The sequence below is a fragment of the Rattus norvegicus genome, chromosome 19, assembly GCF_021556685.1.
Source record: "Rattus norvegicus strain SHRSP/BbbUtx chromosome 19, alternate assembly SHRSP_T2T, whole genome shotgun sequence".
Classification (NCBI taxonomy): Eukaryota; Metazoa; Chordata; class Mammalia; order Rodentia; family Muridae; genus Rattus; species Rattus norvegicus.
In genome coordinates, this window is record NC_141552.1 from 21042187 (window position 1) to 21066969 (window position 24783).

Consider the following 24783-nt stretch of genomic DNA (forward strand, 5'->3'; position numbering starts at 1 on the left):
GAGACTGAAGCGAGTTTGCCCCGAATCAGGGGCTGAAATTCCTGATTTACTGTATAACTGAAAAGCTCTCATGGTGCAAGCAAATCCTCTCCTTCTGAACTCATTTGGGATATCAGTTTGGGTCAAAATTGTCCTTCATGATGAATACCTGGTAGAATTGATTGGCTACTTTGGTGATACTCAGAACGCAATGGAACTATTTATATCTCTCAGCACTTGCATGAGATAAAGAGAATATTAAATTTAATCAACTGCTTTTATCCCCCCACCCTTAGGAAAGCTTCCATTATAAGTTAGGAGCGGATAAGGTTCAACAGGGGTTCACATATGAGAAAAATCAAGAGTTACTTTTTTTCTCTCCATCTTTATTAACTTGGGTATTTCTTATTTACATTTCGATTGTTATTCCCTTTCCCGGTTTCCAGGCCAACATCCCCCTAACCCCTCCTCCTCCCCTTCTTTATGGGTGTTCCCCTCCCCATCCTTCCCCCATTACTGCCCTCCCCAGAACAATCACGTTCACTGGGGGTTCAGTCTTGACAGGACCCAGGGCTTCCCCTTCCACTGGTGCTCTTACTAGGATATTCATTGCTACCTATGAGGTTGGAGCCCAGGGTCAGTCCATACTTTTAATGGTATTTGTCATCCTAAATAAATATGCCTATTTCAAGTCACTGGCTCTCAAGTAAGAGATTGCATGGATGAGACCTAGACACGTTTTTTATAATATGCCCAGAGGAGAGTTCTTTGTTATGGCTTCACTGCACACTCATTAATTTTGTAACCGAATGAGGGAGTTGCTAACAGTTTTGCACCTATCTGCAGATATATGAAATGTTTAGTCACTTTCCGGGAAAAAATTCTCACATGTCAGCATTTCACCGAATTTAACAAAACTTCTCAGCTTCTGTAAGAAAAATTGTTTAATAATCACGAGCATCAAAACATCTCCATTAGTTAATGAAATTGATTTTAAAATACAGCTATGCCAATAAACTGTATTTTTAGTTTTAAGTATGTCTTGAAAACTTAGAGGGCTATGGGCATTATTATTTGCACACCTACCTATTGGCTGTCCAAAGAGGGCCCTCAAATTTTGCCTTATGTGTTATATTTTCCCCTCCATTTGACCTTCTCCTTACTTAACATGGTCTGGAGGAAAACATGCAGAGAACACAGGGAATGGGTCAGGGCAGTGACTGCAGAGGGACGGAGAGGCCCTCAGAGTTCCCACGTACCCGCATCACATCGTCTTAGCACTAGCCCTGCTCTGCTCTGCAAGCTTAGACCCGCTCCTGCCTCCCTGTAGCAAGCTTGGACCCGCTCCTGCCTCCCTGTAGCAAGCTTGGACCCGTTCCTGCCTCCCTGTAGCAAGCTTCCTCCTGTATGAGTGTGTGTATTTTAGTGGGAGATAAATAGAAACTCATAATAATAATATCATAGATTTTAAGAGGTTTCTGGAACAGCCACATCGATTTAAGCCAATAATTGTTAAATCAAATTGACAAAGCAATGATCATGCTTGTTGTGGTATTTTAACTTTTCTGTAGTTCACAAATATTAATACTCACACATTTTAAAAATATTCCCCTTGAGTGTATGCCCAGGAGTGGTATAGCTAGGCATCAGGTAGGCTACTTCCAATGGGGGAATGGGGTGAAGAACTCCGGGAGGGGAACCACTAGGAGGCAATATTTGTAATGTAAATAAGTAAAATAATGAAAGAAAACAAGAAAATTAAAAAAAATTTCTTCCTTCCTTTCCTCTGATGATGAATGTATATTCATCATTTCCTTTTTCTTTATGCACTGAGACTGGATCTCACATTCTCTGTCACTAACCCAGTACCCCTCATGTAGTGTCCATGAGCCTTGAACTTGTGACAATCCTCCTGTCTTAGTTTTGCCTGGTTTAAAAATTATTAGTGATATAAAATGCAACAAAAGTCAGCATTTTTAAAGGACTGCCTACAAGTGTTAAACTCACGGCATGGTAATTTGGCATGATAACAACAGTTGGAAGGATGAAGTCAGTTTGAGAAGGCCAATTTGGAAAAATTAAAGTTTGAGTGTTATGTGTACGGAGAAGATTGGAGAGAAATAGTTTTTCAGAGACACCAGGAGTTTAAAAGTTGCAACATGTCTAGCTAGTTTCCTCTTCTGGGAATAGAGAACAAGTCTTAATACTAATTATACCAACGAGCATTTGCATAGCCCTTTATTGTCCCCAAAATACTTTCCTGTCTCCTGGTAGATATGGCTGGAGGTCATTGAAACGAGCTACTCAGAGTAACTTAACACTCACTCTTATTCTTTGGCAGAAAACAGACAACTCCATGACAGGTAGGTTGTATAATGCCCCAGGGGTTAAAGGGGAGTGATGCATAACCCTTTGGGATTCCACTTAGCTGTACTTTTGTATTTTCTGTTCTTTGCTATACAAAACTAACTAAGCTTAAAGAAGGCATCCAATCTAGAATAATCATATGTAACCGTTCTCAGAAAAGCGGCACTTAATTCAATCTCAAGTTGGGTAATTCTACATTTTTGGGCTGAAAGTCATATTCAGAAAATTATCTTTCTATCTATCTATAGTACCGTTACACTGTTGCAGAAATGAATCTATAGATGTGAAATGGCTCCGGTTCAGCTTAAAAATGCATTCAACACCCCCAGTGCTCTGTACACACAACACTCCCAATGCTGTATCTATACCTCACTCTCAATGCTTTCTGTATATGTTACCCCTAATGCCCTGGATTTGGAGGCAGGGTAGCCCTTTTGTGCTGGCAGTGGAACTGGAATTTTCTTCCTAGTTGCCATGTGTTTCTGGCAAGACTATATGTTGAAAGCCAATGTTAGCTATAGATATGTGTTAGTTTGTGACCTCTTTCTCCGTTTGAATTGGCCACTCTAGAGTTTTCAGATGTCAGTTAGAGCACTGTTAGATATCTAGTTGTGGACGTGTGCTGTTCCCAGTTCCTTTTGGCTGGCTTTGCTTGGTGGCATTTAATTCCAGGATGTTTTTGGTCTCAGTGAAATCACAAGCCAATTCAACCATTAATTTGCTTTGCTCAGAGATGTGAGCCTCTAGGCAATATAACTGAACAACCACAGTCCAGGCAATTCTCTAGAACTGTGCCGTTCCTCAGACATGAATTAATCACTAGGTATTTAAGTCAGTACATTTAAAAATGAGGTTGAATAAGCTATTCCTCATCAGTCAGATTAACTTTTCAGAGTGTGAAATGTAATTACTACTGTGGAAGACAGACCATATGAGCATTGTACCAATCCTCAAACAAGAAGAAGCAAAACACATAAGTATTTACAAGAGGAGCAACCTGAAGGGCCTTCAGCTGTGCTCACCAGAATAAGGGGGAAATGCATCCCTCAAGTTACGTTACCATTTACATAATCGAATAAAAGAGCTTAAAAAGAGAAAGTCAAACACACAGAGAGGTTACATTTAAGTACATTGCAATGAAACTTGTATTGGAAGAATGAGGGAGAGTTGCCATGACTTGGAGGCAAAGGGATCAGATTTAAGAGCTTCAGGAGAGAAATCATCCAGCTACATAGGTGAAAAGGAAAAGCAGGTCCATAGGGGTGCTGCATAGAAGGTAACATGGCCGCAAGATAAAATATAGGCTTAGAAGGTGTTAAGCTAGGAATACCGGAGGGGAGTATGTGCTAGCTGGGGAAGGTTAGAAGTACCTAACCATTAAGCTAGTCAAGGCATATCAAAATTAGCTGGTGTGTGCGTGTGTGTGTGTGTGTGTGTGTGTGTGTGTGTGTGTGTGTGTGTCTTTAATTCATGAATACAGAGCTCTTGGGAGGGTGCAATGTGTGTACACGACCCATAGGGAGTCAAAGCAGATTAATGTGAGCTTCAGGATCATTTTTAAAGTACTTCAGAAACAAAAAAATAAGAAGAAACCAAAAAAGAATAGTAACATATGGACAATATATGGAATTGGTAATAAAGTTGCCCTATTTTATTCCTGAGAGTTTATAAATCAACTTTTATTAAAGGTGTGGACCTGTGAGCCCTTCCCACTGTCTCCTCTTGTATCCATTGAAGTATGGCACGTTTGGAGTTACTGATTATTCAACCTGGCAGTGACATCATAATGACAATTACAAATAAGGAGAATCGCATTTCTCATCTGATTTGAACAAGATATAGCATTAATGAATCCATTTATACAGGACCTTCCAAGTCTTACGAATTTTTCCTTAGAAGCAATGAGAAGCCAGTGTTTTTAGTAAGAGATGTTCATATTTGAGACCTGAGAAGTTACTTGTTTTCCCAGGAGAATGAGTTAGTTACGGGAGGATGAGCAAATGGGATGGAGGGATGGTTCAGTCTACAGTTTATCCACTCGAGTGTATTTATTGGGTACTTAGTATGTTCTACGTGCTGAGGCATGGCTCTTCATGTCATAGTAATGCAGCTCTAGTTGGCATGGCTGCTAATTGTTTGAATTAGGGCTCTCATGGAGAAGATGAAAAGAACGGTATGTATTTGAGAGTAATATTAAAAGAAAAGCACTCGATAATAGTCAAATTTAGCTTGGATTTCCAACTAGAAATATGGGATGAAATATCTACCATGACAAAGACCTAATTTGTATAGAAAAATCATCTCTAGATCTTTGAATATGCTGGGCTGGACAGATTTATCAAGTCAATTCCCAGCTCTGAGCTGTGGCTGGGAGATCTTGGCTTCTGAGAGTTCCTGACCTGGAACTTTGCTCCCTCTATTCACTTTTTCCCCTGACTCAACCTGTCATGTGGTTTGCTCCTTCCTCCCTGTCATTCTTCCACCACAGAGAGGTGGCCGTCACCCCTTCCTTACGCTTGTATGCTCTTCATCTGTATGCTTTCCCATGAGGTCTTTGAGGACTAGCATGCTAACCACACTAGACAGACTCTGACACTTGAAAGGCATTTAATTGCAGGTATGCTCAAAAGAATGGTTCAACAGTCAGATTAAGACCACGTCAGGCCTTAAGCCCAGAAATACAGCTAGTGTCACAAGTCCTGGGCTTTCCTCGTGTTCTCCCCAAACTTCTGTCTGAGGAACAGCAGTAGCAGGTCCAGTTTTCACTTCTCCCTCCTGCGTCTCATCCTTTAAGCAGAGGAGTTAAACTTAAAGTGGATACCTGAAAAAGCCTTAAGAATGTATATACAGTTTGTTTAAGTAAAATGACAAAAGCAAGATCTGAAGAAACACTGTACAGACACAACTCCAGGCTGTCCCTGACGCTTGTTTTTGATCTAACTGAAAATGGAGCATGACCTGGACGGAGGCAGACACTTTCAATCTTCCTTCTTCTCTCTGAAATTGGGAATCTATGAGAGCTTAGGAATTCGGCCTCTCATTATTATTCCACCGAGAGCCAACCTTTCGAAGCATATTTAATGTTAATGATTATAATCATGAATTCAGAGAGAAATTATTCTTTCGAACGTAATCAGTTTTGTAGCTAAATAATCGACTTTTTCCAAAAATCTTTGTGATAGATTTCACAATCATACTTATGTCAAATGTGGTTTGTTAAATATATGGAATATTATAAATCTGATAATAGCACCAATTTGTGTCCCTGAATTCTATAATATCCTGGAAGAGCCGCTAAGGTCTGCATTATTCACATATGACTTCAAACCTTCCTTAGTTAGCACTTTGTGGCATTCTTTTTTGCTAAGATCAAGAACGGTAGCAAGCATTAGTTAATGAGTAGGCATATTCTAAAGTTTCTAATTTATGAATAAGTCAAAATGTATTGAGTAAGCATTTTGTCCCAATTCCTTATCATGACTTTATTCATAGTATCTTTATATAGGAAAGAAAGTAATTGCTCATGTAGCCAAACATCTGTTTACCCGGGCATGACCCAAGGGGTTAAAAGGTGCTAAGTATTTCTATCAGCCCTAGGACATATGAGGGAGTCCATTTGCTTTTAATACTATTTGGATATCTGTTTAGAACATTGAAGCTTCAGTAAAAATGTCTTCTCTCTTTGAGTTCAAGGATGTGATCAGTAATGTCAAAAGAAGACTAAAATTAAAACTTAAGTTGCAGTTTTTACATGACTGCTCTAAACTAGACACACCAACCATTAGCAAAACCATTGAGTTTAAATCTGCTATTGCTCCGATGTATTGAAGTCTGAGGGTGATTCTGCCTTTGATAGCACTGAAATTTAGTGTGAACAATATCCCTGAAAACAATCACATAGTACGGCCTTTATCATTGCTTCATTAGCAGCCGAGGCCATTTGGGAAGAGATTATCCCTGTCTATTCAGCAGGGAGCTTCTCGGTTCTTCTCTGTGACATTGTGTTTTCATTCCAGAAGATAACTAGGCTCTATCAGATGCCAAATACACCACGAGCTTTTATCTAAGTTCTGTAGGGAAAACAGGACCCAGGAAAGTACCCATTCTGCAACTAGAAAGACTTTAGGGTATAAATTAGAATTATAATATGCCACCGTGCCATATTAAAATGGGGACCCGATGCCAATTTCATTCTAAGTGGTTTATGGCATCTACGGAAACAACACTTTCACTCACTAAATTACTATACATTCCTAAATTTTGGAAGAGAAATCTACACAGATGTAGACTCTAAATAGAACAAGGCCAAGAGTTGGCAACATTCCAAGAAACTAGGACAGTGGCAGTAAAAACACTGTGTAACTCAACCATTTCCCCAAGTGCACCCAAGGATTTTTTTATCATACAACCCCACTCATTTGTTTTTTCTAGGCCTTATTGACAATAGGCTTTATGCAATTCTGTTTTAAAACCACAAGGGACATCGTGATCCAAATAGCCCCAAATCCTTGTTAGTAAATAATTAATATTTTGTACAAATACATATATATTATACTATATATATATATATATATATTAAAAGGTACTAAAAATGTCTGGTTCAAAATACAACAGTGGGGTGGAAGGGGCCAGAATGCAGGTACTTTTCCTGAAGAGATACAGTGCTTCAATTTAAATGGGACAATCTGTTGGTTCGATTTCTGTTATGATAACAAAAAAGAGTAGGGATTTCTTTCAGTTTACATTTTTTGAGGTTACAGTCCAAGATCCAATGATAAATTGCTTTGGAACTCTAATAGTTTATCTAGGAAAACAAAGCTCACTTCATTGAATCCAGAAGCAAGGTAAGAAAGGCAATGTGGCCGACAGCCTTCTTCAAGCACATATTCTCAAAGACATAAAGGATTTCCACCAAACACAGCTAAAAGTTCCATTTCCTATAAGTTGACTCTGGAGACTGAGCTTGTAAATATGGTTCTTTGAGGACACTTGTGCAAACCATAGCAAATGACCAGGAATATTACACTTGGGAGGTGATATTTGAGCATTAGGGAATGGAGTTCAATGGCAGAGAACTTGCTTTAGGAAACATGAGGCCCTGGGTTCAAGTCCAAACACACAAATGGGGAATAAGAGAGATGGAGAAGGAGGAGACTAGGACAGAGAAGGCAGAACAAGGCAAGTAACAGAGAGAAGGATGGAGGGTGGGAGGGGAGGGGAGATAGTGCAGGTAGCAACATTTGAAGAAACGCTTGAAAGAAAATGGAGGAGGATTGACCATTGAGAATTATTGAGATAATTCTAAGACTCAACAACAAAATAAAAAAGTCTTTAGTAAAGCAGGTTTGAAGTGTTTGAGGAGCAGCTGGAAAGACTAACGTAGTTGGAAAAAAATAAATGATCGCAAGGGTTAGGTTAAGGTTATGTATGGGGGCAGTCTTTTATGATTTTAGTGTTTAGGAAGAAGGAAATGGGAATTGTGGTAGAGTGCCGATCATGGGTGTCATGAGTTGGGCTGCAGTCCCAGCACTCAGGAGGCTAAGACAAGAGGAGTGAAGAGTGAACTCTTAGCCACCTTGGGCTACATAGCAAGCCTCTGCCAAAACAAACCAACAAACGAATGAAATAAAAAGAAAATAAAGGTATGATTTACACTGGTTGTTATCTAGATAATGAGCTGAAGAGGCAAAAATTGTGGCTATCAGAGCTGGGGTGATGCTGGCTTCTCTGGCCCAAGATAAATGATGCCCAAGAACTCAGCTATTTAGAAGGCAGGGTTGATGGTGTGCAGGACCCGTCCAGGCAACACAACGAAAACCATGCTTAATCAGTCAAACGAGTCAGCAGTGAGGGAACAAAGAGAGCTGTTTTAATAATCCAAGCAGGTTCCAAATAAGAGCTTCCAAGATGCGGAATAATGTTCCCATGGCAGTGATGACAAGTGACCCTAGGATGAACCTATTTAGAAAATAGAAGTAGCAGAACATGCTATTAAATTGATTGTCATTACATGGACAAGAGCTAAAGTCTGACTTCTAAGTCTGAAGAGTAAGATGACGAGCTTCATTGAGCTGAGAAGAAAGGGAAACGCGGGTGAAGAGAAACTCGAAAGACGTTCCCAATGGAGTGTGAATTTTAAAATGGGGAGTATACACTGAGGCAGAGATTGCAAGACACATGGACACCAAGTCTGGACAAGAAGGTGCTTCGATCAGGCTGAATCTTAAACAACAGGATTGGTAAGAATGTTCCTGTTTAAAAGAAGAGCTGCCAGCACACTGGAACAGGTAAGCCAACTGCAGAATGTTCAGCCATGCACACGAGGTTATGGTCAGGGCACATCCTTTGGCCTTCTCTCCCTCTCTTGGATCACAGAGTCGCTCAGCTTTCTTTTCTTTGCATATTCGTTTGCTGCTTTTGTTAATGCTGTTTTCTCCATCCAGGACACATAGATAGCTATAGACAGTAGCCTGTTTGGGCATAATATAAAAGTCCAGCATGTAAACGTTGCTACAAATAGCTACAAACCCTCTCCTCCTGAAAATATGCTGAGCTAATTTGTTTCTGTGGTCTCTCCTTTATTGGACGGCACAAGGATCCGAAACGTTTAATTTCCTCCCTTCAGATAACCCCACGGTCTTCACTTCCGTGTTTGTAAGGAAATCTACCATTGCAGCGACACCAAAACCGGCTACTGATCTTGGACGCAGGACTTTGCATTCATAGGGTATCACTAGATACACAGAAGCAGTTGCTAAAACAAGAGTTTCCAACACACAGAGTGAAGAATGCTTTCAGTCCCTTAGTATTTTGTTGGCTTGAGTTTCTTGGGCATCTCCAGGCCCTTATCTGAAAGTACTTATCAGCAGTCTACCTCTGGAAGGGCAGGTGGGGATTATATTTCTAATTTTCATGGGCTAACTGCCTCTAATATGATGCTCCTGGGTGTAAAATTGATAAAAGAGGTCTAACATTATATATAAAAGAATTTGATGAACACAGTACATCCCTGGTAGTGTTATTTTTCTAGTACACAGTAGATCCTAAGACCCTCATATAGATATAAAAGTTATACCCAAAATAGACACATAAATTAGATAATGCCCTGAAAATGTACTAGATCAGGCTGCTCAATGCATAACCAAAGTTGTCTTCAAACTCCATGTAGTTCGGGCAGTCCTCCTTGAACTCTTGAATCCTCTGGCATCAGTTTTCCAGGGATGAGATTACAAGTGTAAGTTGTACTGCCCAGATCAACCTCATGATTTTTAAAGAGTCCTGGGTATATGAGTATAGCAAACAAGCAATGAAAATAGATGGGCTCCCTCATCTATTTTCCATCTATTCATAATCAGAATATGATTACAGGCCAGAGGGACGAAGTCTTAAAAGTCTGCACAGAAACAGTCAGGAAGGGAAGAATACGGGGCTTGCTTTGCCAATCTCATTCCAGATGAGACTGGGGAGACAGGAATGAGCCAGGCCAGCCAGGTCTTTTGGAGACCTCAGTGACAAAGTTTAGGTGGTTTTTGATTATCACAACTGAGGGAGAGCCTCTGTTCCCAGTTGGAAGCACTGTCTTGATATGAAGCTCTTAATGCATCTTTAGTTCTAGCATCTGAATAAAATTTTATTTCCTTTTGAAGGTCAACTGATTTAGTCTTATCACCTTGGCCAATGCACCAAAATGTATGTTAAAAGGAAATTTTACTAAAATAATTAAAGCAATGATCTGTTTTTGCTATGATGTAAAATCTAATGTCTTCTGAGGAAAGAAGTGATTATAAAATATTATCATACTTTAATTAGACCCAGAAGCTTCATGTGACTGATTTGTGTTTTTAAAAGGCAGAGACTTGTGCAAACACTGGCATTTTAATATTAAATTGCAGAGATTCCCCTTTTTTTAATTTTTCTTAAACCTTTCTATTTTTTCTTTGTTTAATAAATACATTTTGGGATTCTAAATGACGACCTTGGATAGATATAAAGTTTAGAGCCTTTAAAGAAGCATACCTATCTGTTGTTTGTTTCTGTACATATCAGATTACGTTATATAAAACTAACTGGGGAGAACTCACAGGATATTTTCATTTGCATTCTATTGCAGAAAATGCATTTTATGTCCCCCTTGCTACACAAATATGAATGTGGCTCCACGTTGAGGTCAGACTCACTGAGGGGCCAGTGGGGGCCTTGAGTAAAGCACATTGGAAACATTGGGCGGTGCCTGCCACCTGTCACTCACTGTGCATTGTCACTTCCGCTGGGCAGCCCTGGCTGCACTGCAGCAGGCTATTGTTTGTGGGGAAAGCGGATATTAGGAGAGAGGCGATGAGAATGCCGTAGAAGAAGATAATTGAATACTATCTGGTTTTTCTTTTTTGGCACTTGCATCTTGTATCTCTCTGTAGTTTGTCACTTTAGAGTCCTTTATTCGGTCTTTCTATAAAATCCCATTATTTAAAAACTGAGGGCACAGCGATGGCCTGTAGGGGTTTAATATATCACTCTGATGCTTGGTGAAAACCCTTTGTCCTCCGCTACTCAGCAAACCCCATTTTATTGAAAACATGAGAAAAGCCTGAAGAAAATAATAAAATATAAATTATCATCCCAGGATTCACTTGAAACATTTTTCCATTGTTGCAATCTTTTTCAGAGTGTGAGGACATTCTAAACTTACGTCAATGTTATAGGGGTGGGGTGGACACACTTTCTTAGGTGCTGCTCTTTCTTTTTTTTTTTTTTTTTTAGATTTTTTTTTTATTAACTTGAGTATTTCTTATATACATTTCAAGTGTTATTCCCTTTCCCGGTTTCCGGACAAACATCACCCTCCCCCCTCCCCTTCCTTGTGGGTGTTCCCCTCCCAAACCTCCCCCCATTGCCACCCTCCCCGCATAGTCTAGTTCACTGGGGGTTCAGTCTTAGCAGGACCCAGGGCTTCCCCTTCCACTGGTGCTCTTACTAGGATATTCATTGCTACCTATGGGGACAGAGTCCAGGGTCAGTCCATGTATAGTCTTTAGGTAGTGGCTTAGTCCCTGGAAGCTCTGGTTGCTTGACATTGTTGTACTTTTGGGGTCTCGAGCACCTTCAAGCTCTTCCAGTTCTTTCTCTGATTCCTTCAACGGGGGACCTATTCTCAGTTCAGTGGTTTGCTGCTGGCATTCGCCTCTGTATTTGCTGTATTCTGGCTGTGTCTCTCAGGAGCGATCTACATCCGGCTCCTGTCGGTCTGCACTTCTTTGCTTCATCCATCTTGTCTAATTGGGTGGCTGTATATGTATGGGCCACATGTGGGGCAGGCTCTGAATGGGTGTTCCTTCTGTCTCTGTTTTAATCTTTGCCTCTCCCTTCCCTGCCAAGGGTATTCTTTTTCCTCATTTAAAGAAGGAGTGAAGCATTCACATTTTGATCATCCGTCTTGAGTTTCGTTTGTTCTAGGGATCTAGGATAATTCAAGCATTTGGGCTAATAGCCACTTATCAATGAGTGCATACCATGTATGTCTTTCTGTGATTGGGTTAGCTCACTCAGGATGATGTTTTCCAGTTACAACCATTTGCCTACGAATTTCATAAACTCGTTGTTTTTGATAGCTGAGTAATATTCCATTGTGTAGATGTACCACATTTTCTGTATCCATTCCTCTGTTGAAGGGCATCTGGGTTCTTTCCAGTTTCTGGCTATTATAAATAAGGCTGCGATGAACATAGTGGGGTGCTGCTCTTTCTAATCGGTGTAGCTGGCTCCTCTTCATAAAGGGCTTCCGATATTTCTGAATAGACAGATGGAGAGATGCAAAATAACGATCAATTAAAGTTCTAACTGTACACTCTAGGATCTCATTCATGCTTTTATCAGGTTTAAAAACTTCATAATACGCCATTGGAAACCCCAAATGGTCAGGTATTTCTATGCTGGCCATGTCCGGGAAAACAGGATAACTTCCTTTTTTAAAAGTCAATTATTGATGACATCAAAAATAATCTTATAGCATTGAATTCTGATCTTATTTTGAGAAAATGCTCTACTTTTAATCTGAGTTTGATGAATGTTAACATGAAGCATGAACATGAAAGAGGAATGAATAGTTAAATTAAAATACGTGGAAAATGAAATAATAACAAGGATATCGTAGCGAAAATATATTCATATTTGTAAAAAGATCTGGAAAGAAACTAGGGGGCAAAAGTACCTGCTCTTCTTCCCACAGAAATACATAAAATTATCATTCAAAGCTCACTTAGCTTTAATTTTTAATTTTACAAAACTGTAACCATCACTTCCAAATACTTGCATAGGAACAAGCCTTCTCCTGCATGCACCTTCTGCATTAGACTTCTTTTGTCTAGCTGTGGTGGGGACTTGCATAGAGTTTTGATCTCTCTGCTTCCTCCTCCTTCTGCAGGGAAGATGAAGGAAGCAGAAACATCAGATGACTGTAGGCGCCACGTTGTAGCAAAAATACCAGCCGAACGAATTTTTGGTCAGGTACAAAGAAACAAATGGCTGGTGGTTTTCCCAAATGTTGTTTACCCTTCTGATATTCTTCCCCAAACCATCCTGTATAAATATGTCTGGTATTTACTTCACTGTACAGCTGAGCACTAACAACAAGGTTTACAGGCACGGATATTTTTTCTTCATTATGAAGGTGTCGATACTTGTAAATGAATGGGTCTGAGACTACCTTAGTGGCTACGACTAAGAAAAATCTTGCTAAAAAGAGATTACCTAGAAACAGAGTGGTGAAAAGGAGGGGGAGGGGAGGAGAGAGGAAGAGGCAAGAGAGGGAGGGGAAGAGAGGGAGAGTGGAGAGGAGAGGAAAAGAAGAGGGGAGGGGAAGAGGGAATCCATTTCACTACCCTGATATTGACGTGTTCATGAAATGATGCCTTGGTTATCTAATCAATTCTTGATGGTCTACTTCCTAATTTCACAAATTTCACCGTGACTTTTTGGAGCCACAGAAAACTGAAATATTCTCAGAAGCAAAACTTATATCCAACAGCACTGCTATCTCTAAAAGCTACAACTTCTACCAGGAAGCAATGACACAATTTATATAACCAAGTCATTGTCAGTTGATTTCTGATCATGACTGGAATACATAACAATATTGAAGGGACATTTGACATACAAGTAACATTTTAGGTTATAAGATACAATGTGAATTCAACAGACAGTTAACGAAACATTACCAAATTTTGAAATAGTCAAAACATTTATCTGAAGATATAACTAATATCCAATAATTTGATTGTCCATTGTAGCTCCTGTCGTGAAGTTGTCCTTCTAAATCTGAGTTTCATTTTGTATACAATGAAATTGCCAAGCATGAGTAGTTAGAAAGTTGCTATTTTTTTTCTCTCTAGAATTCAAGGAGGTGGGAGGAAACTGATGTGTGCCTAAAAGTTAATCATGAAAGAAGAAGAAAAATGTCTTTCCAGAAACTTAGGTCTAAGAAGTGTCAGGTAAAGGAGGTTCAGGGTGTATATATTTTCAATAGCTTTGAAGAATAGGAAAAAATCCAGCAGTGAAGCATATATATATATATATCCTTGGTGTTTGGAGGAGAGAAGGCATAGGTGGATGAACTGGAGGAAAATAGTTTTCATGGACTTTACATTGTGAAGCACTGTGGAGTAAGAAATCAGTGGAGAATGTTTCAAAGAGAGTATCAAAGAAATGTAAGAGAAAGGAGCATTAAGATTACTTTAAAATGACTTTTAGCACATATATGTATAAGTTTATCATTAACTTAGAACTGAGTAAAAATTAGTATTGTTCATCATTAGCTTATACTATGCCAAAAGACATCAGATGGATCTCTAGTGTATATTTGGGTACATTGTGAGAATTATGGCCACGAATATCCTTTTATTTAACTTGACAATTCAGGGTTGAAAATTCCCTATTCTTGAGACAAAAGCACATTTCTCCTTTTCTTTCCTGGTAAGAGAATGGTATCTTAGTTTTGTTTCTGATGGGGCACAATATACCAAGACAAAAGCAGCTTAGCGGATAGAAGCATTTTCTTTTTCTAGCTCATAGTGCCAGGTTAGAGCTGCAGGAACTTGGGACAAGGCGGTCATGTCGCATCCACACTGTCGAAAGGAAGGGAAGCTGGGAGAATGAGTGTATGACCAGGTGTCACTCAGTTTTCTGTCCTCCTTCATTCTGTCCAGACCTGAAATGGTGCGATATGCATCCAGGGTAGATCTTCCCACCTCAGCTAGACGGCCATATTGAGAAAATCCTTATAGGTCTGCTTATGGGCCAAGCTAATGTAGACGATCCGCACTGAGACACCCTTCCCAGGTGATTTCAGGCTGTCAGGAATCAAAACTAACCACCCACTCTGAGGACCATCAACACCACTGAGGTTGGTGGCTCTGGAACATGTCATAATGCTCAGTCGCAGTGTCCTAAATTTTGAAATAATTGGCAGTTTTGTTTCAAAATGCTCTGCCCAAGACAAGCTATGCCAGAAAAAGAAGCAAACATGTACAGTACCGAATTATAATAAATGCACTAAACTGAATAGATCTAAACGAATACTATTTAAATAACCAAATAACCATCTTTGAACCCACACTGAAAGGTAAGATTCTTTTGTTCAGATAATGTCCAAGTCAAATAAATATGGACTTCTAAGAATATGTCTACAGTAGAGCTTGTAGTTGACACTTGTGTTGACACCGCCCTTAACTGTTTGCAGGCTCAGACTAATTGCAATACTGTTCTGAAGGCTTGAGTAATTCGTCAGACTTATACAGGGGTGCGGGGGGACGGTACATGGGAGTGGAATATGCTGCTAAAATTCAAGGATGGTCACTCTTAGAAATACCAAAATCTAGCCGTCAATATCAGACTCAGAGCTGAGCTGAAAACATGGGCATCGCATTTCAAGGTGGAGTCACATGCCAACAGATTGTTGCCGTGGTTGGTCCATTCCGTTCTGTGCATCTTTGAGAAAGGAAGACAAATGACTGATTTTCCCTCTGCTCTCGAACGTTTGTCTGTCTGAAGTCAAACAATAAAGATTGAGAGGTAGGAAGGCGCTCAGGATGGAGAAGCACCTAAGCCATGCTTCTGCCTCTGGAAGAGAGCTGCTAAGGGAAGAACTCGCTGGTAACGATGTGCAAATTCTCCTGTCCAGACCAAGCTCACTGAGAGCCAGCCTGGGTCTTCTTGATCAGTCTTGGTTTTTATGTTTTGCACATCAGAGGGCTGTCCGCAGAGTTAATGTTACTTTCAGTGACTTTCTCGGGTGTGGGATAAGAGTCAAGACTGCAGAACATTTTGGTGATAGGAACTGGCTGCTCATTAGCTAGTGTGTGTTAACAGAATAATACATAGGAAGAATTTACAACTGTGAGTGTGTTTATCCTACGAATGTACCTTTTCAAGTTGTCTTTCAATGAAGGTCGTGTTTTAAAGAGGTTGTGTAACATTCTGGCACAAGTGTTTACTTGGAAACTTTCAATGATTAACTTCAAAGTCTGGAAGAAAGAAATGTGAGCTATTCTGCCAGGTCGAGTCTCTTATTCAATATTCTTGTAAAATGGAAAAATGTGACAATGACAATTGGGAGATTGAGCTGGAAGCTTTTATACCCACAGATATACCTAAATAACGTATCCAAGAGGGATTAATAAAAGGGAAGTTTGTACACCTTGGATTTAGGTTGGTCTGTATCTTGAAAACTAATCAGAGTAGATTATGGTAAACTCGTTTGCACGTAAGAATCAATTTCAGTGATCATCAACGGGTGATTAGATAAGGAACATCGCATGGCCTGAGAGCAGAGAAATCGATCCTTTAGAATGATCCTGAAGTCTTCGCTGTTTTTGCCTTGTATTTTCCTTTTTCATCCTCTTTAAGCTTCAAAAGAAGACATCCTGAAAAATTTGAAATTGCGAGCTTTGAAGCCACTCCGGTATCCTCACCTCTCAGAGTCCTTGCTCAGAGCTTCTCTTCTCAGCCATGACAGAGAGCAAGACCCAGTTCATGGGAATGACAGGTTGCTTGCATAAATCTTGCCCGGGAGCTCTCAGAGAGGTTATTGCTTATAATTAGGCCTGAAGAGTCCAAGAAAGATTTTACCAACCTGAAATTGGTTAGAAATTATTTGCCTTCATAGTAAAAAGCATTGAATGGAGAAAAGTTTAGAATCAGGTTTCTAGTAAAGGATATGCTAAGGCAGTGGCATACTGCTATAGGAATATAAGAATACCATATTTGTGCTGCATGGTCTGCTATGTTAACACATTTAATCAGCACATATTACCAATTACTATGGAAAGCAATTGATATGATTTAACCAGTCTAAATAAAAAGCAATTAGTGGGAACATCTGCTACATGTGGGCAGGGGGCCTAGGTTCAGCTCCTGTACGCTCTTTGATTGGTGGCTCAGTCCTGTAGAGCTCCCAGAGGTCCAGGTTGGTTGGCTCTTTTGGTCTTCCTGTGGAGTTCCTAGCCCCTTCGTGGCCGTCAATCCTTCCCCCAACTTTTCTGTAAGCGTCCCCGACCTCTGTCCAATGTTTGGCTGGGGGTATCTGCACCTATTTCAGTCAGCTTCAAGCCATTTTTTTAAATGTATCTTCAGACATCTATTTGATTTCTTTGATATTACTTCTTTTGATATTACATATTTCTTTCAGGAAATAAACTTCTCTATGTTATTACAGAAGACAGTAAACTAAATGAGGTTGGAAAAAATAGACACAGGGACGACGTAACCCAGTTAAAGCATTAGAACCTGCTGTCAGTGTGACTTATAGATGATGTCATTAATGTGGATCACTCGGGTGACAAAGCGCTTAACCAGACCTCACTCCTCTAAAGATGGACGATGCTCTTTCTGCAGTTAATGTTTCGGAATCACAAAGCAGGCCCTGCAAGATGGCTCTGTTGCCAAAGGAACTTGTCAATCCTGAAACACGGAGTTTAGTTCTTAGGACCCATACAGTGGGCAGAGGGAAGTGACTTCTTGGGACCCACATGATAGACACAGGGAACTATTCTGCGAGCCACCCTCTGACCTTCACATGTGCATCCTGTTAGACATACATTCCAGCACATAAATACATTTTTAAAAATAAATATAAATGAACTACACTTTTCATTTCAATTTGGGGAACAGATGGGTTAGTGATACTATTTTCCTTCCAGAGATGGATGACATCACACGTTTTTAAGAAATATTGTGCAATGGTCCCATTCTATCAATTTTTAAATTAATATCATTATACATTAATTGTATTGACTTAGGTATGTTCTTTTAAAGCAAGGCTCCTGTATTTTCTCACAATGCTTTATTTCTGGAGTTTGACCATTTCCTTACTTTCTGGCAACACCCCTCTCTGCAGGCTCATGTGGTGTTACCTTTGAATGGTCCATTTCTCTAAGAACCATAGGCTGTTTTATTGTGAATGATATTTCAAAGCTAAGATCTGGGCCCAGATCTGCTTATTGCCAAAATAAAGTCAGTCAGTTGGTTCCCCCTTTCCTCTTTCTCTCCTCTCCCATTCTCCTGTCTTCCCCCTCTGTCAATGTATCTGTAATCCATCCACATTTTATCTCTGCCTCCAGTTTTCCTTCAAACTCCTCTGCAGTGTCTTCCCGTCCATATCCTTGAATTTGCTTTCACTCTGAGTTTAATTTTCATGTCTTAAGTATGAAGAGGTCATGAGTGTAGAGTACGTTTTCTTGTTGGTAATTGTTTTTTTTCTCTTTATCTCACCATCTCGTCAGCTTTTGTGCTTGTATGTTGCCCCTGTTACTAACACATGATTGTTAGGGCCTCTTTGCTGACAGTCCTTCGTAAGAGGCCTGCTCCCTCATTTCCTCTCATCTATTGAGTGATTCTGCATTCTAACATTCCTGGTGCTAACCTACTCTATCCTGTAACCTGTGTTACCTGGACCCTGCAGCCTTTCAGTGACATCACTGTGATATTTGCCAAGGCCCCTGGAGTTGAGCACTTCCAACTCTGTTTTTACTTTTTGCAAACTGGGGTCAGGTCTGGTCAGCTAGTCCTCTCAGAATGCCTAGGCTCCCTTCAGAGATTTCACAGCCTTATTAGACTTCCTCTTACCCTGTGGGGATCAGTTTTTTATGTAAGACTGCAGAAGCCTGGCTGTATTCAGCCCTCAGCCTGGCTTTTCTAAGAAGTCTGCAACCAAACTTCCCTAGTCTTCGACCATCCTAGTGATATGGACACACTTCATATCTTTGTGGTCTTCCCTTTTCTTTCCCCAGGCCAAGGAGCCAGGGAAGGGAGCCTTGGGCTATGCTCACAGCCTAACATGGTTCTCTTTTTTCTCCATTACTCTGCTCTTCAGTTCTCACTTTCATGCAGTTGGACAGAGTTCTCACCTCATCACAGGGTCTTCTTACCATATGGCCCACGTGCCAAGTCCTCCAGACTCCCACTTCCTAGATCCCTAAATGCCACTCATGCTGCAGGAAGCTATACCCTTCCAAGTGGGAAGCTTGCTTTTATAAGTCTTTTCTTTGTCTTTTATAACCTCTTGAAATGTGCGTGTCTTTGTTCTTGGATTTTTCTGCCTGAAGGAAGTGTATGTATGGATTCACAGATGGATGAAGGAAAAGGATTCACATCCTTTTTCAAAGGATGAGTTACGGTTTATTAAGCGTCTATATGTTTTTCAGTTTTGCAAATTTAAAACCTCAAGATGAATGTATTTATTAACTGCTACTGATTTGTTTTTTTAAAACTTGGTAACCAGAAATGAGGTGCTTTCTATTCAGTTATTCTTAGGAAGTCACTCTTGCCCTCTAAGTAGCAGCATCTGAAACTAGAGGTGATGGTAAGTGAGAGACGAAGTTTTAATATTTCACAATCCCACACAACCATGAGTGCACACATATCTGCAAGTGAATGTCCGTATGCAGGAGTGTGTGTGTGGTCTGTCAGAAGCCATCCCCATAACTTCAGTGATGGTTACAGATTCTCTTAAATATCTTAGTTCACACTTGCTCACGAGTGCATCACTCTAGACTGCAGCACAGAACTCCAAGTTCTCGGTACTTGGTACTCACCCATCCAACCCCCGTCTCGTGATGCCCTGCTGAAGCTTAAGGAGCCTGGTGAAGATTTGTTAGTGCCCCCACTGCCATTCTCACCCACTAACGTCATGTTCTGGTGAGTCACGTGGAATAAAGCCAACACAGTGACGGAAGAAGCCCCTTTCCTGTCTTTATACCGCTGTCACTCTGTTGGATCATTGATGTGTTTGTCTGTTCCAACATCATATAGGGGAATGGCCTTTTGCCTCTTTTCATTTTCCCACCGAAGCCTTCCTCCCATAATGCAGTACACAAGATCTCCCTATGCATGGGAAGAGAAGCTGAATAAGGGACTAGAAAACCTATCCAAAACACAGAGAAACCATCCAGAAGGTACTACCAAGTACCTTCATGTAGAACTAGAGATAGACCACTCCAATGGTCAGTGGCACTGACCGTCTGTCCTTACCCATGGTCTACTTGAGTATTCTTCCAGCTGTACCTGTTCAGATACTTTGCTCTCACCACTTAATTTAGTTTTGCTTGTGTAAGGCTGGGCCTTTGGCTAATGTCAGCAACAATATGACAAGTTTTCTGGCAGTTGCTTGTGTTTTTGTTTAACAACTGTAGTGCTTGAGCAGTTGGGCTATGTAAGCCTATCTCTGAATTGTTGCTATGTATAATGGTGGCTTTAGTAAATATATGACTCATAGCTTTCAGAATAACTGCACAGATAAATATGAGCCAAATACAGGCACGCTATACATTAGTGACTTACATTAAGTATCTGCATGAATATTATGCTATCAGTTTTAATATGTTTGTTCTTGTGATTGAACAAAGTGTATCTCATTTATTTCAAGTATTCTATATGTCAATGAAATTTATTTCCTGATATAATTTCTCTCAACCCTTACTAAAGGGTTCAATTTTATTTATCTTCATGTCTGTATGTGTGAGTATAGGCCACATGTGTGAGAGTCCCTAGAGAGACCAAAGGAAGGTAGTGGTTTCCTGGGAGCTGGAGTTACCACTCATAGGGAGTCACCTGACATCAGTGCTGGGAAATGAATTGAGATCCTCTGGAAGAGCAGCAATGCTCTTAACCATTGACTCATCTCTCCAGCACCTTCTCTCAACTCTTCAGTCCAATAACAGTTGGAGAATCAGTTGACAAGATCTATAAGGTGATACAATAGAAATGAGAGAAATGTGCCCAATTCATTCTTTTGGCATGTTGTAGCACAACCAAAATTAATTTCATATGATATATTAATATTTCAAAAACATAATGTATTTCCATTGTATGAATTGATTGGACATCCTTAATGTAATCCTATATTTTGTATTATAGTGACTGGACATCCAATACTCAAGAGAGCTAACATCCGGACTGTTGGGAAGTTGGTGGCTAGATCCATAAGAGAAAGAAAAATGAGACAATTTTATAAATCATGAGAACTGGAATAAAATTTTCAACACAGTGCTTCATTAAATAGTTGAACTTACCTCCTCAGAAAAGCATATTAGTAATGAACGCAGAATGACTTGCTATCAACAGGATAAAAGGAGGAATCTTTGCATATGCGAAAGGGGCTGTTGACAAGTTAGTTCCTCATTTCTAAGTAAGTTTGGATGAGCGGTCTTTATCGTCCTCATTAAACATCTGCTAATCATGATGACGTGAAGCTGTGCAGTGTCACTTATTAATTCTCATTGGACTGAAATCTATTTTGCTCCGCTGCTAACGAAGGTTACAAACTTGAGAATTCTTAGCTTCCATTTTTACTCTTTCAAAATTGTATCGGTGTGGTATTTTGCTGAAACAACACATTTCAAATAGTCTGTCAGAATGTGTCTCATCACTTAAGTCTTTTGAATTGTTTCTGAAAACGTGTCTAGATCACAGACCACTTTTTTGTTTGTTTGTTTGTTTGTTTCTCTCCTTGACCACATTGCTCATTCCAAAGGGAAGAACAGACCTCCAACATGCTCTACACACGAGTCATTTGGCCTTTGTGCTACAAGAATTTGAAGTGCAGTGGCTACGCCATCAGTTCTTTAAGAATCTGAATTTAGTTTTATTCATATGTCTATTCTTAGAGTCACACTCAACTTCATGAACGGGAGTGTAAGGTCAGGAAGGTGGGTGCGGCCGTAGGGGAGCGGAGTCTAATATGCAACACAGACACATATCCGAGGGATAACCTCTGGCAGGCATCCTGGGTTCTCAAAGTGCTTAACATTGATCTATTATTACTTTAATATCCCCCCTTGTTCCCTCAGGCCACTTACATAAGGTAGTTTACCATGGGAATGCACATGGAAGTCTGGAGAGGAACTACGCAAGTCTATGCCTCACTAAAACTAGAGCCAAGATGATATAGAAGCCATGAGGCAGTCTAACCAGAAAAGTTTAGATCTTACATCCAACAAGGATGAAAACACTGATGCCTGACTAAAATATAGCTTATGTAGGAAATGAAATTAAACGTAGTCTTCTTACTAACAGTTGCAATGAAAATCACTTTAGTGAGAAAGGGTTTTTTTTGTTATTCATGTGCTAAAAACAGGAATGCACAATCAAACATACAAGAAAAATGTAAAAATGCACCACTGTTACTCCTAAATATTGGGAGGACAATATGCAGTTATAGTTAAAAGTTTCTTATGGACCTGAAAAAGAAGCTCTCCCAGTGTGATATTATCTTTTCAATAAATGGACGACAATCATATCTCAGGAGGTAATTAATATAAAATCATGTCAAAGGTACTTTATAAAAATACAATGAAATTTAGTTATGAATATAACATTGAGTAATGAAGTACTTTTAAAAAGTCATCACTGTTATCTCTGTCTCCTTCTTTTACAACAAACTACAGTGGGGTTGCTGAATGTCTTTCAGAAGTGTAGGCCTACATTAAGTCCAATGATAACATGTCACTTCAAACTGTGGAAGACAGTGTAAGGTCAGGGAGAGAAGCCTTCACTTTTCAACTGTCAGATTGTATGTACAAATTGGCACTTGGCGCTCATCAAAGAAGAAGAAATATTGGATGTGCTCTAAGTGTCCATCGTGTTTTGGAGCCAACTCCCTGATGGAAGTCGTCAGTTATATGCAAATGAATTGTCAATGGCTTGCCACAGTTGGCAATCACTGGACTGTGAAGGGTATGTCTTAGTAAGAACTGAAGCTCTCTCTTCACGTACTTTGATTCACAAAAAACAGTGGAAGGAAACAAATAAAAATCTCCAGGACCCAAAACGGAAATAGAATCAATAAAGACAATACTAACTAAAAGAATTCTCAGAATAAAAAATTTAGGGATTTGAGCAAGAACTACAGAGGCAAGCTTCACCAAAAGAATACAAGAGATGGAAGGGAGAATCTCAAGCATTGAAGATACAATGGGTAGAACGGTCAGAGGCAAAAATAAAGCTCCTGTCACGAAACATCCAGGAGATCCGGAACAGTATGAGAAAGCCAAACCTAAGAGTAGTAGGAATGGAGAAAGGAGACTAACCCTAGCTCACAGGCACAGAAAATACTTGCAGCAAAATTACAGAAAAAAAAATTGTCCTAAGCTAAAGAAGATGATGCCTTCAAAGGTAAGAAGTTTACAGAATACCAAAATGGATTGGACCAGAAAAGAAAGTTATTTCAACGTGAGGACAACGCCTTTTGAATCAATATTATAGCGTTCATCTTAGCAATTTTGAGTCACACACTCCTGAGCGTGCGACTGGGTGGGTCTCTGGTTCATGTGCCTTCTCTTGGGGATCTTGGCCTTCTGTTACGTTGCCTTGTCCAGCTCCAGTGTGATGGTTTTGCTTTATTTTATTATATTTCATTTTGTCATGTTCGGTTGTTATCTCCTAGAAGCCTGTTCTTTTCTAATGAGAGACAGAAAGGGGGTGGATCTAGAGGGGAGGGGAGAAACTGAGGCAGCTACTAAAGCAACAGATGAAGGGCGATGTGACTGAATGGGAGTATCTCAGTTACATGTTCTGAACAGTGAGCATTATGACACCCTATAAGGGACAGTTCAGAAGGAGGTTACATTTTTATTCAAACAAGATATCAACACAAAACAATTTTTAAAACACTGTGTAACTCACAATAAAACATGAAATGAGACTGTGTGTGGTGGGGGAAAGAAGGTAAGTGAGTAAACATTTCATATTCACTGGTTTCATATCTTAGCTGTATCATTATTAACTGGCTGAATGTTTGGAGCCAATAAAATTGTCTCCCTGGGCCTCAATTTATCTCCATACAAAACATTGGGTTTAGCTCAGCTGATACCTTAAACGGTTGCAATATTAAATGTTCTACAATGCATGATCTAAATTAATTAAAATAACAGATATTTACTGATTGTAGCCTGTAAGTAACACATGAAGCTTACAGCTTTATTAAAAATCTATAGAAGTTATGGAAATCTCAAAAATAAGAGTATTTACTAGGAACATTTTCATGCAGAAGGCACACATATCTAAGCAAATTTTATTAGCTCTTCAGACCACTGTATGGTTATACAAAAATAACATTGGAGAATGTTACAGAGTTTTGACTTTTGGTATTTTTCCAAAACATTAGGTGACAGCAATGTAATTCAGCTTGGCAAGGTTCCCAAGAATAACACATCTCTCATTGGACTTGATTATATATATACAAACATCATAAGAATATCAGTAAAACTAGAACAAAGTTGTTCATTTCGAAAAAATACTTTGACTCATAGTCTGACTGTCTTATGAAAGATACTTATATCCACTACTCACTAATCCATTGGACATGTGTCAAAATTATACAATTTAAAAATTATTTCCAAAAATTTCATTTGGAAGAAAAGTGTTCATTACTTATAAGTTTAACATGTAACATGGTAATATAATATCAATTGCTTAGCATTATCTAAACCCATAAAGCAGTGTAACTATTCTACATTTTATGACTAAAAATAACTCTCAATTTTAAGGTATCTTATTACATACAAAAATTAATATTTACTGGTTCCAAAAGTGACCACATCGCATTCTTGAGCTCTGTTCTAATTTCACCAACACTGACTGCATTTCATAATCGGACTCTCAGGAAGACTTTGCGTGTGGATTTAAGAAGCTTGGTGTCTTACAAAATCGTTGTGAGACGGTGAGAACATCCTCCCTGGCTTAGTGCCACGTGTGGGTTTCCCAGACGTTTTGTCAAATGCTTTTACTTTACAAGAATGCTACTGGAGAGAAGAAAAACACTGATTTGATCTGTTTTTTGATTCTTCCATATCTAGTTCTTAGAAAACAATAAATGCCCAATTTGTACTTAGAAACATGTTTCTCATTAATACTAATAAATGTACTAACGTGTGTTTTAGACAATTTTTAATG

The 24783-nt window shown here is 39.5% G+C and overlaps 1 protein-coding gene across 1 annotated transcript in view; it reads left to right on the forward strand.

The window, feature by feature from the left end:
- The window catches only part of Iqcm (IQ motif containing M), a gene marked incomplete in the record, with an annotated part of 154786 nt that extends 133713 nt beyond the window's left edge, over window positions 1–21073 (forward strand). Inside the window, 1 exon segment of the mRNA NM_001014271.2 lies at window positions 20749–21073. Coding sequence (NP_001014293.2) covers window positions 20749–20852 — 104 coding nt within the window.
- Window positions 21074–24783: the final 3710 nt, after the last annotated feature.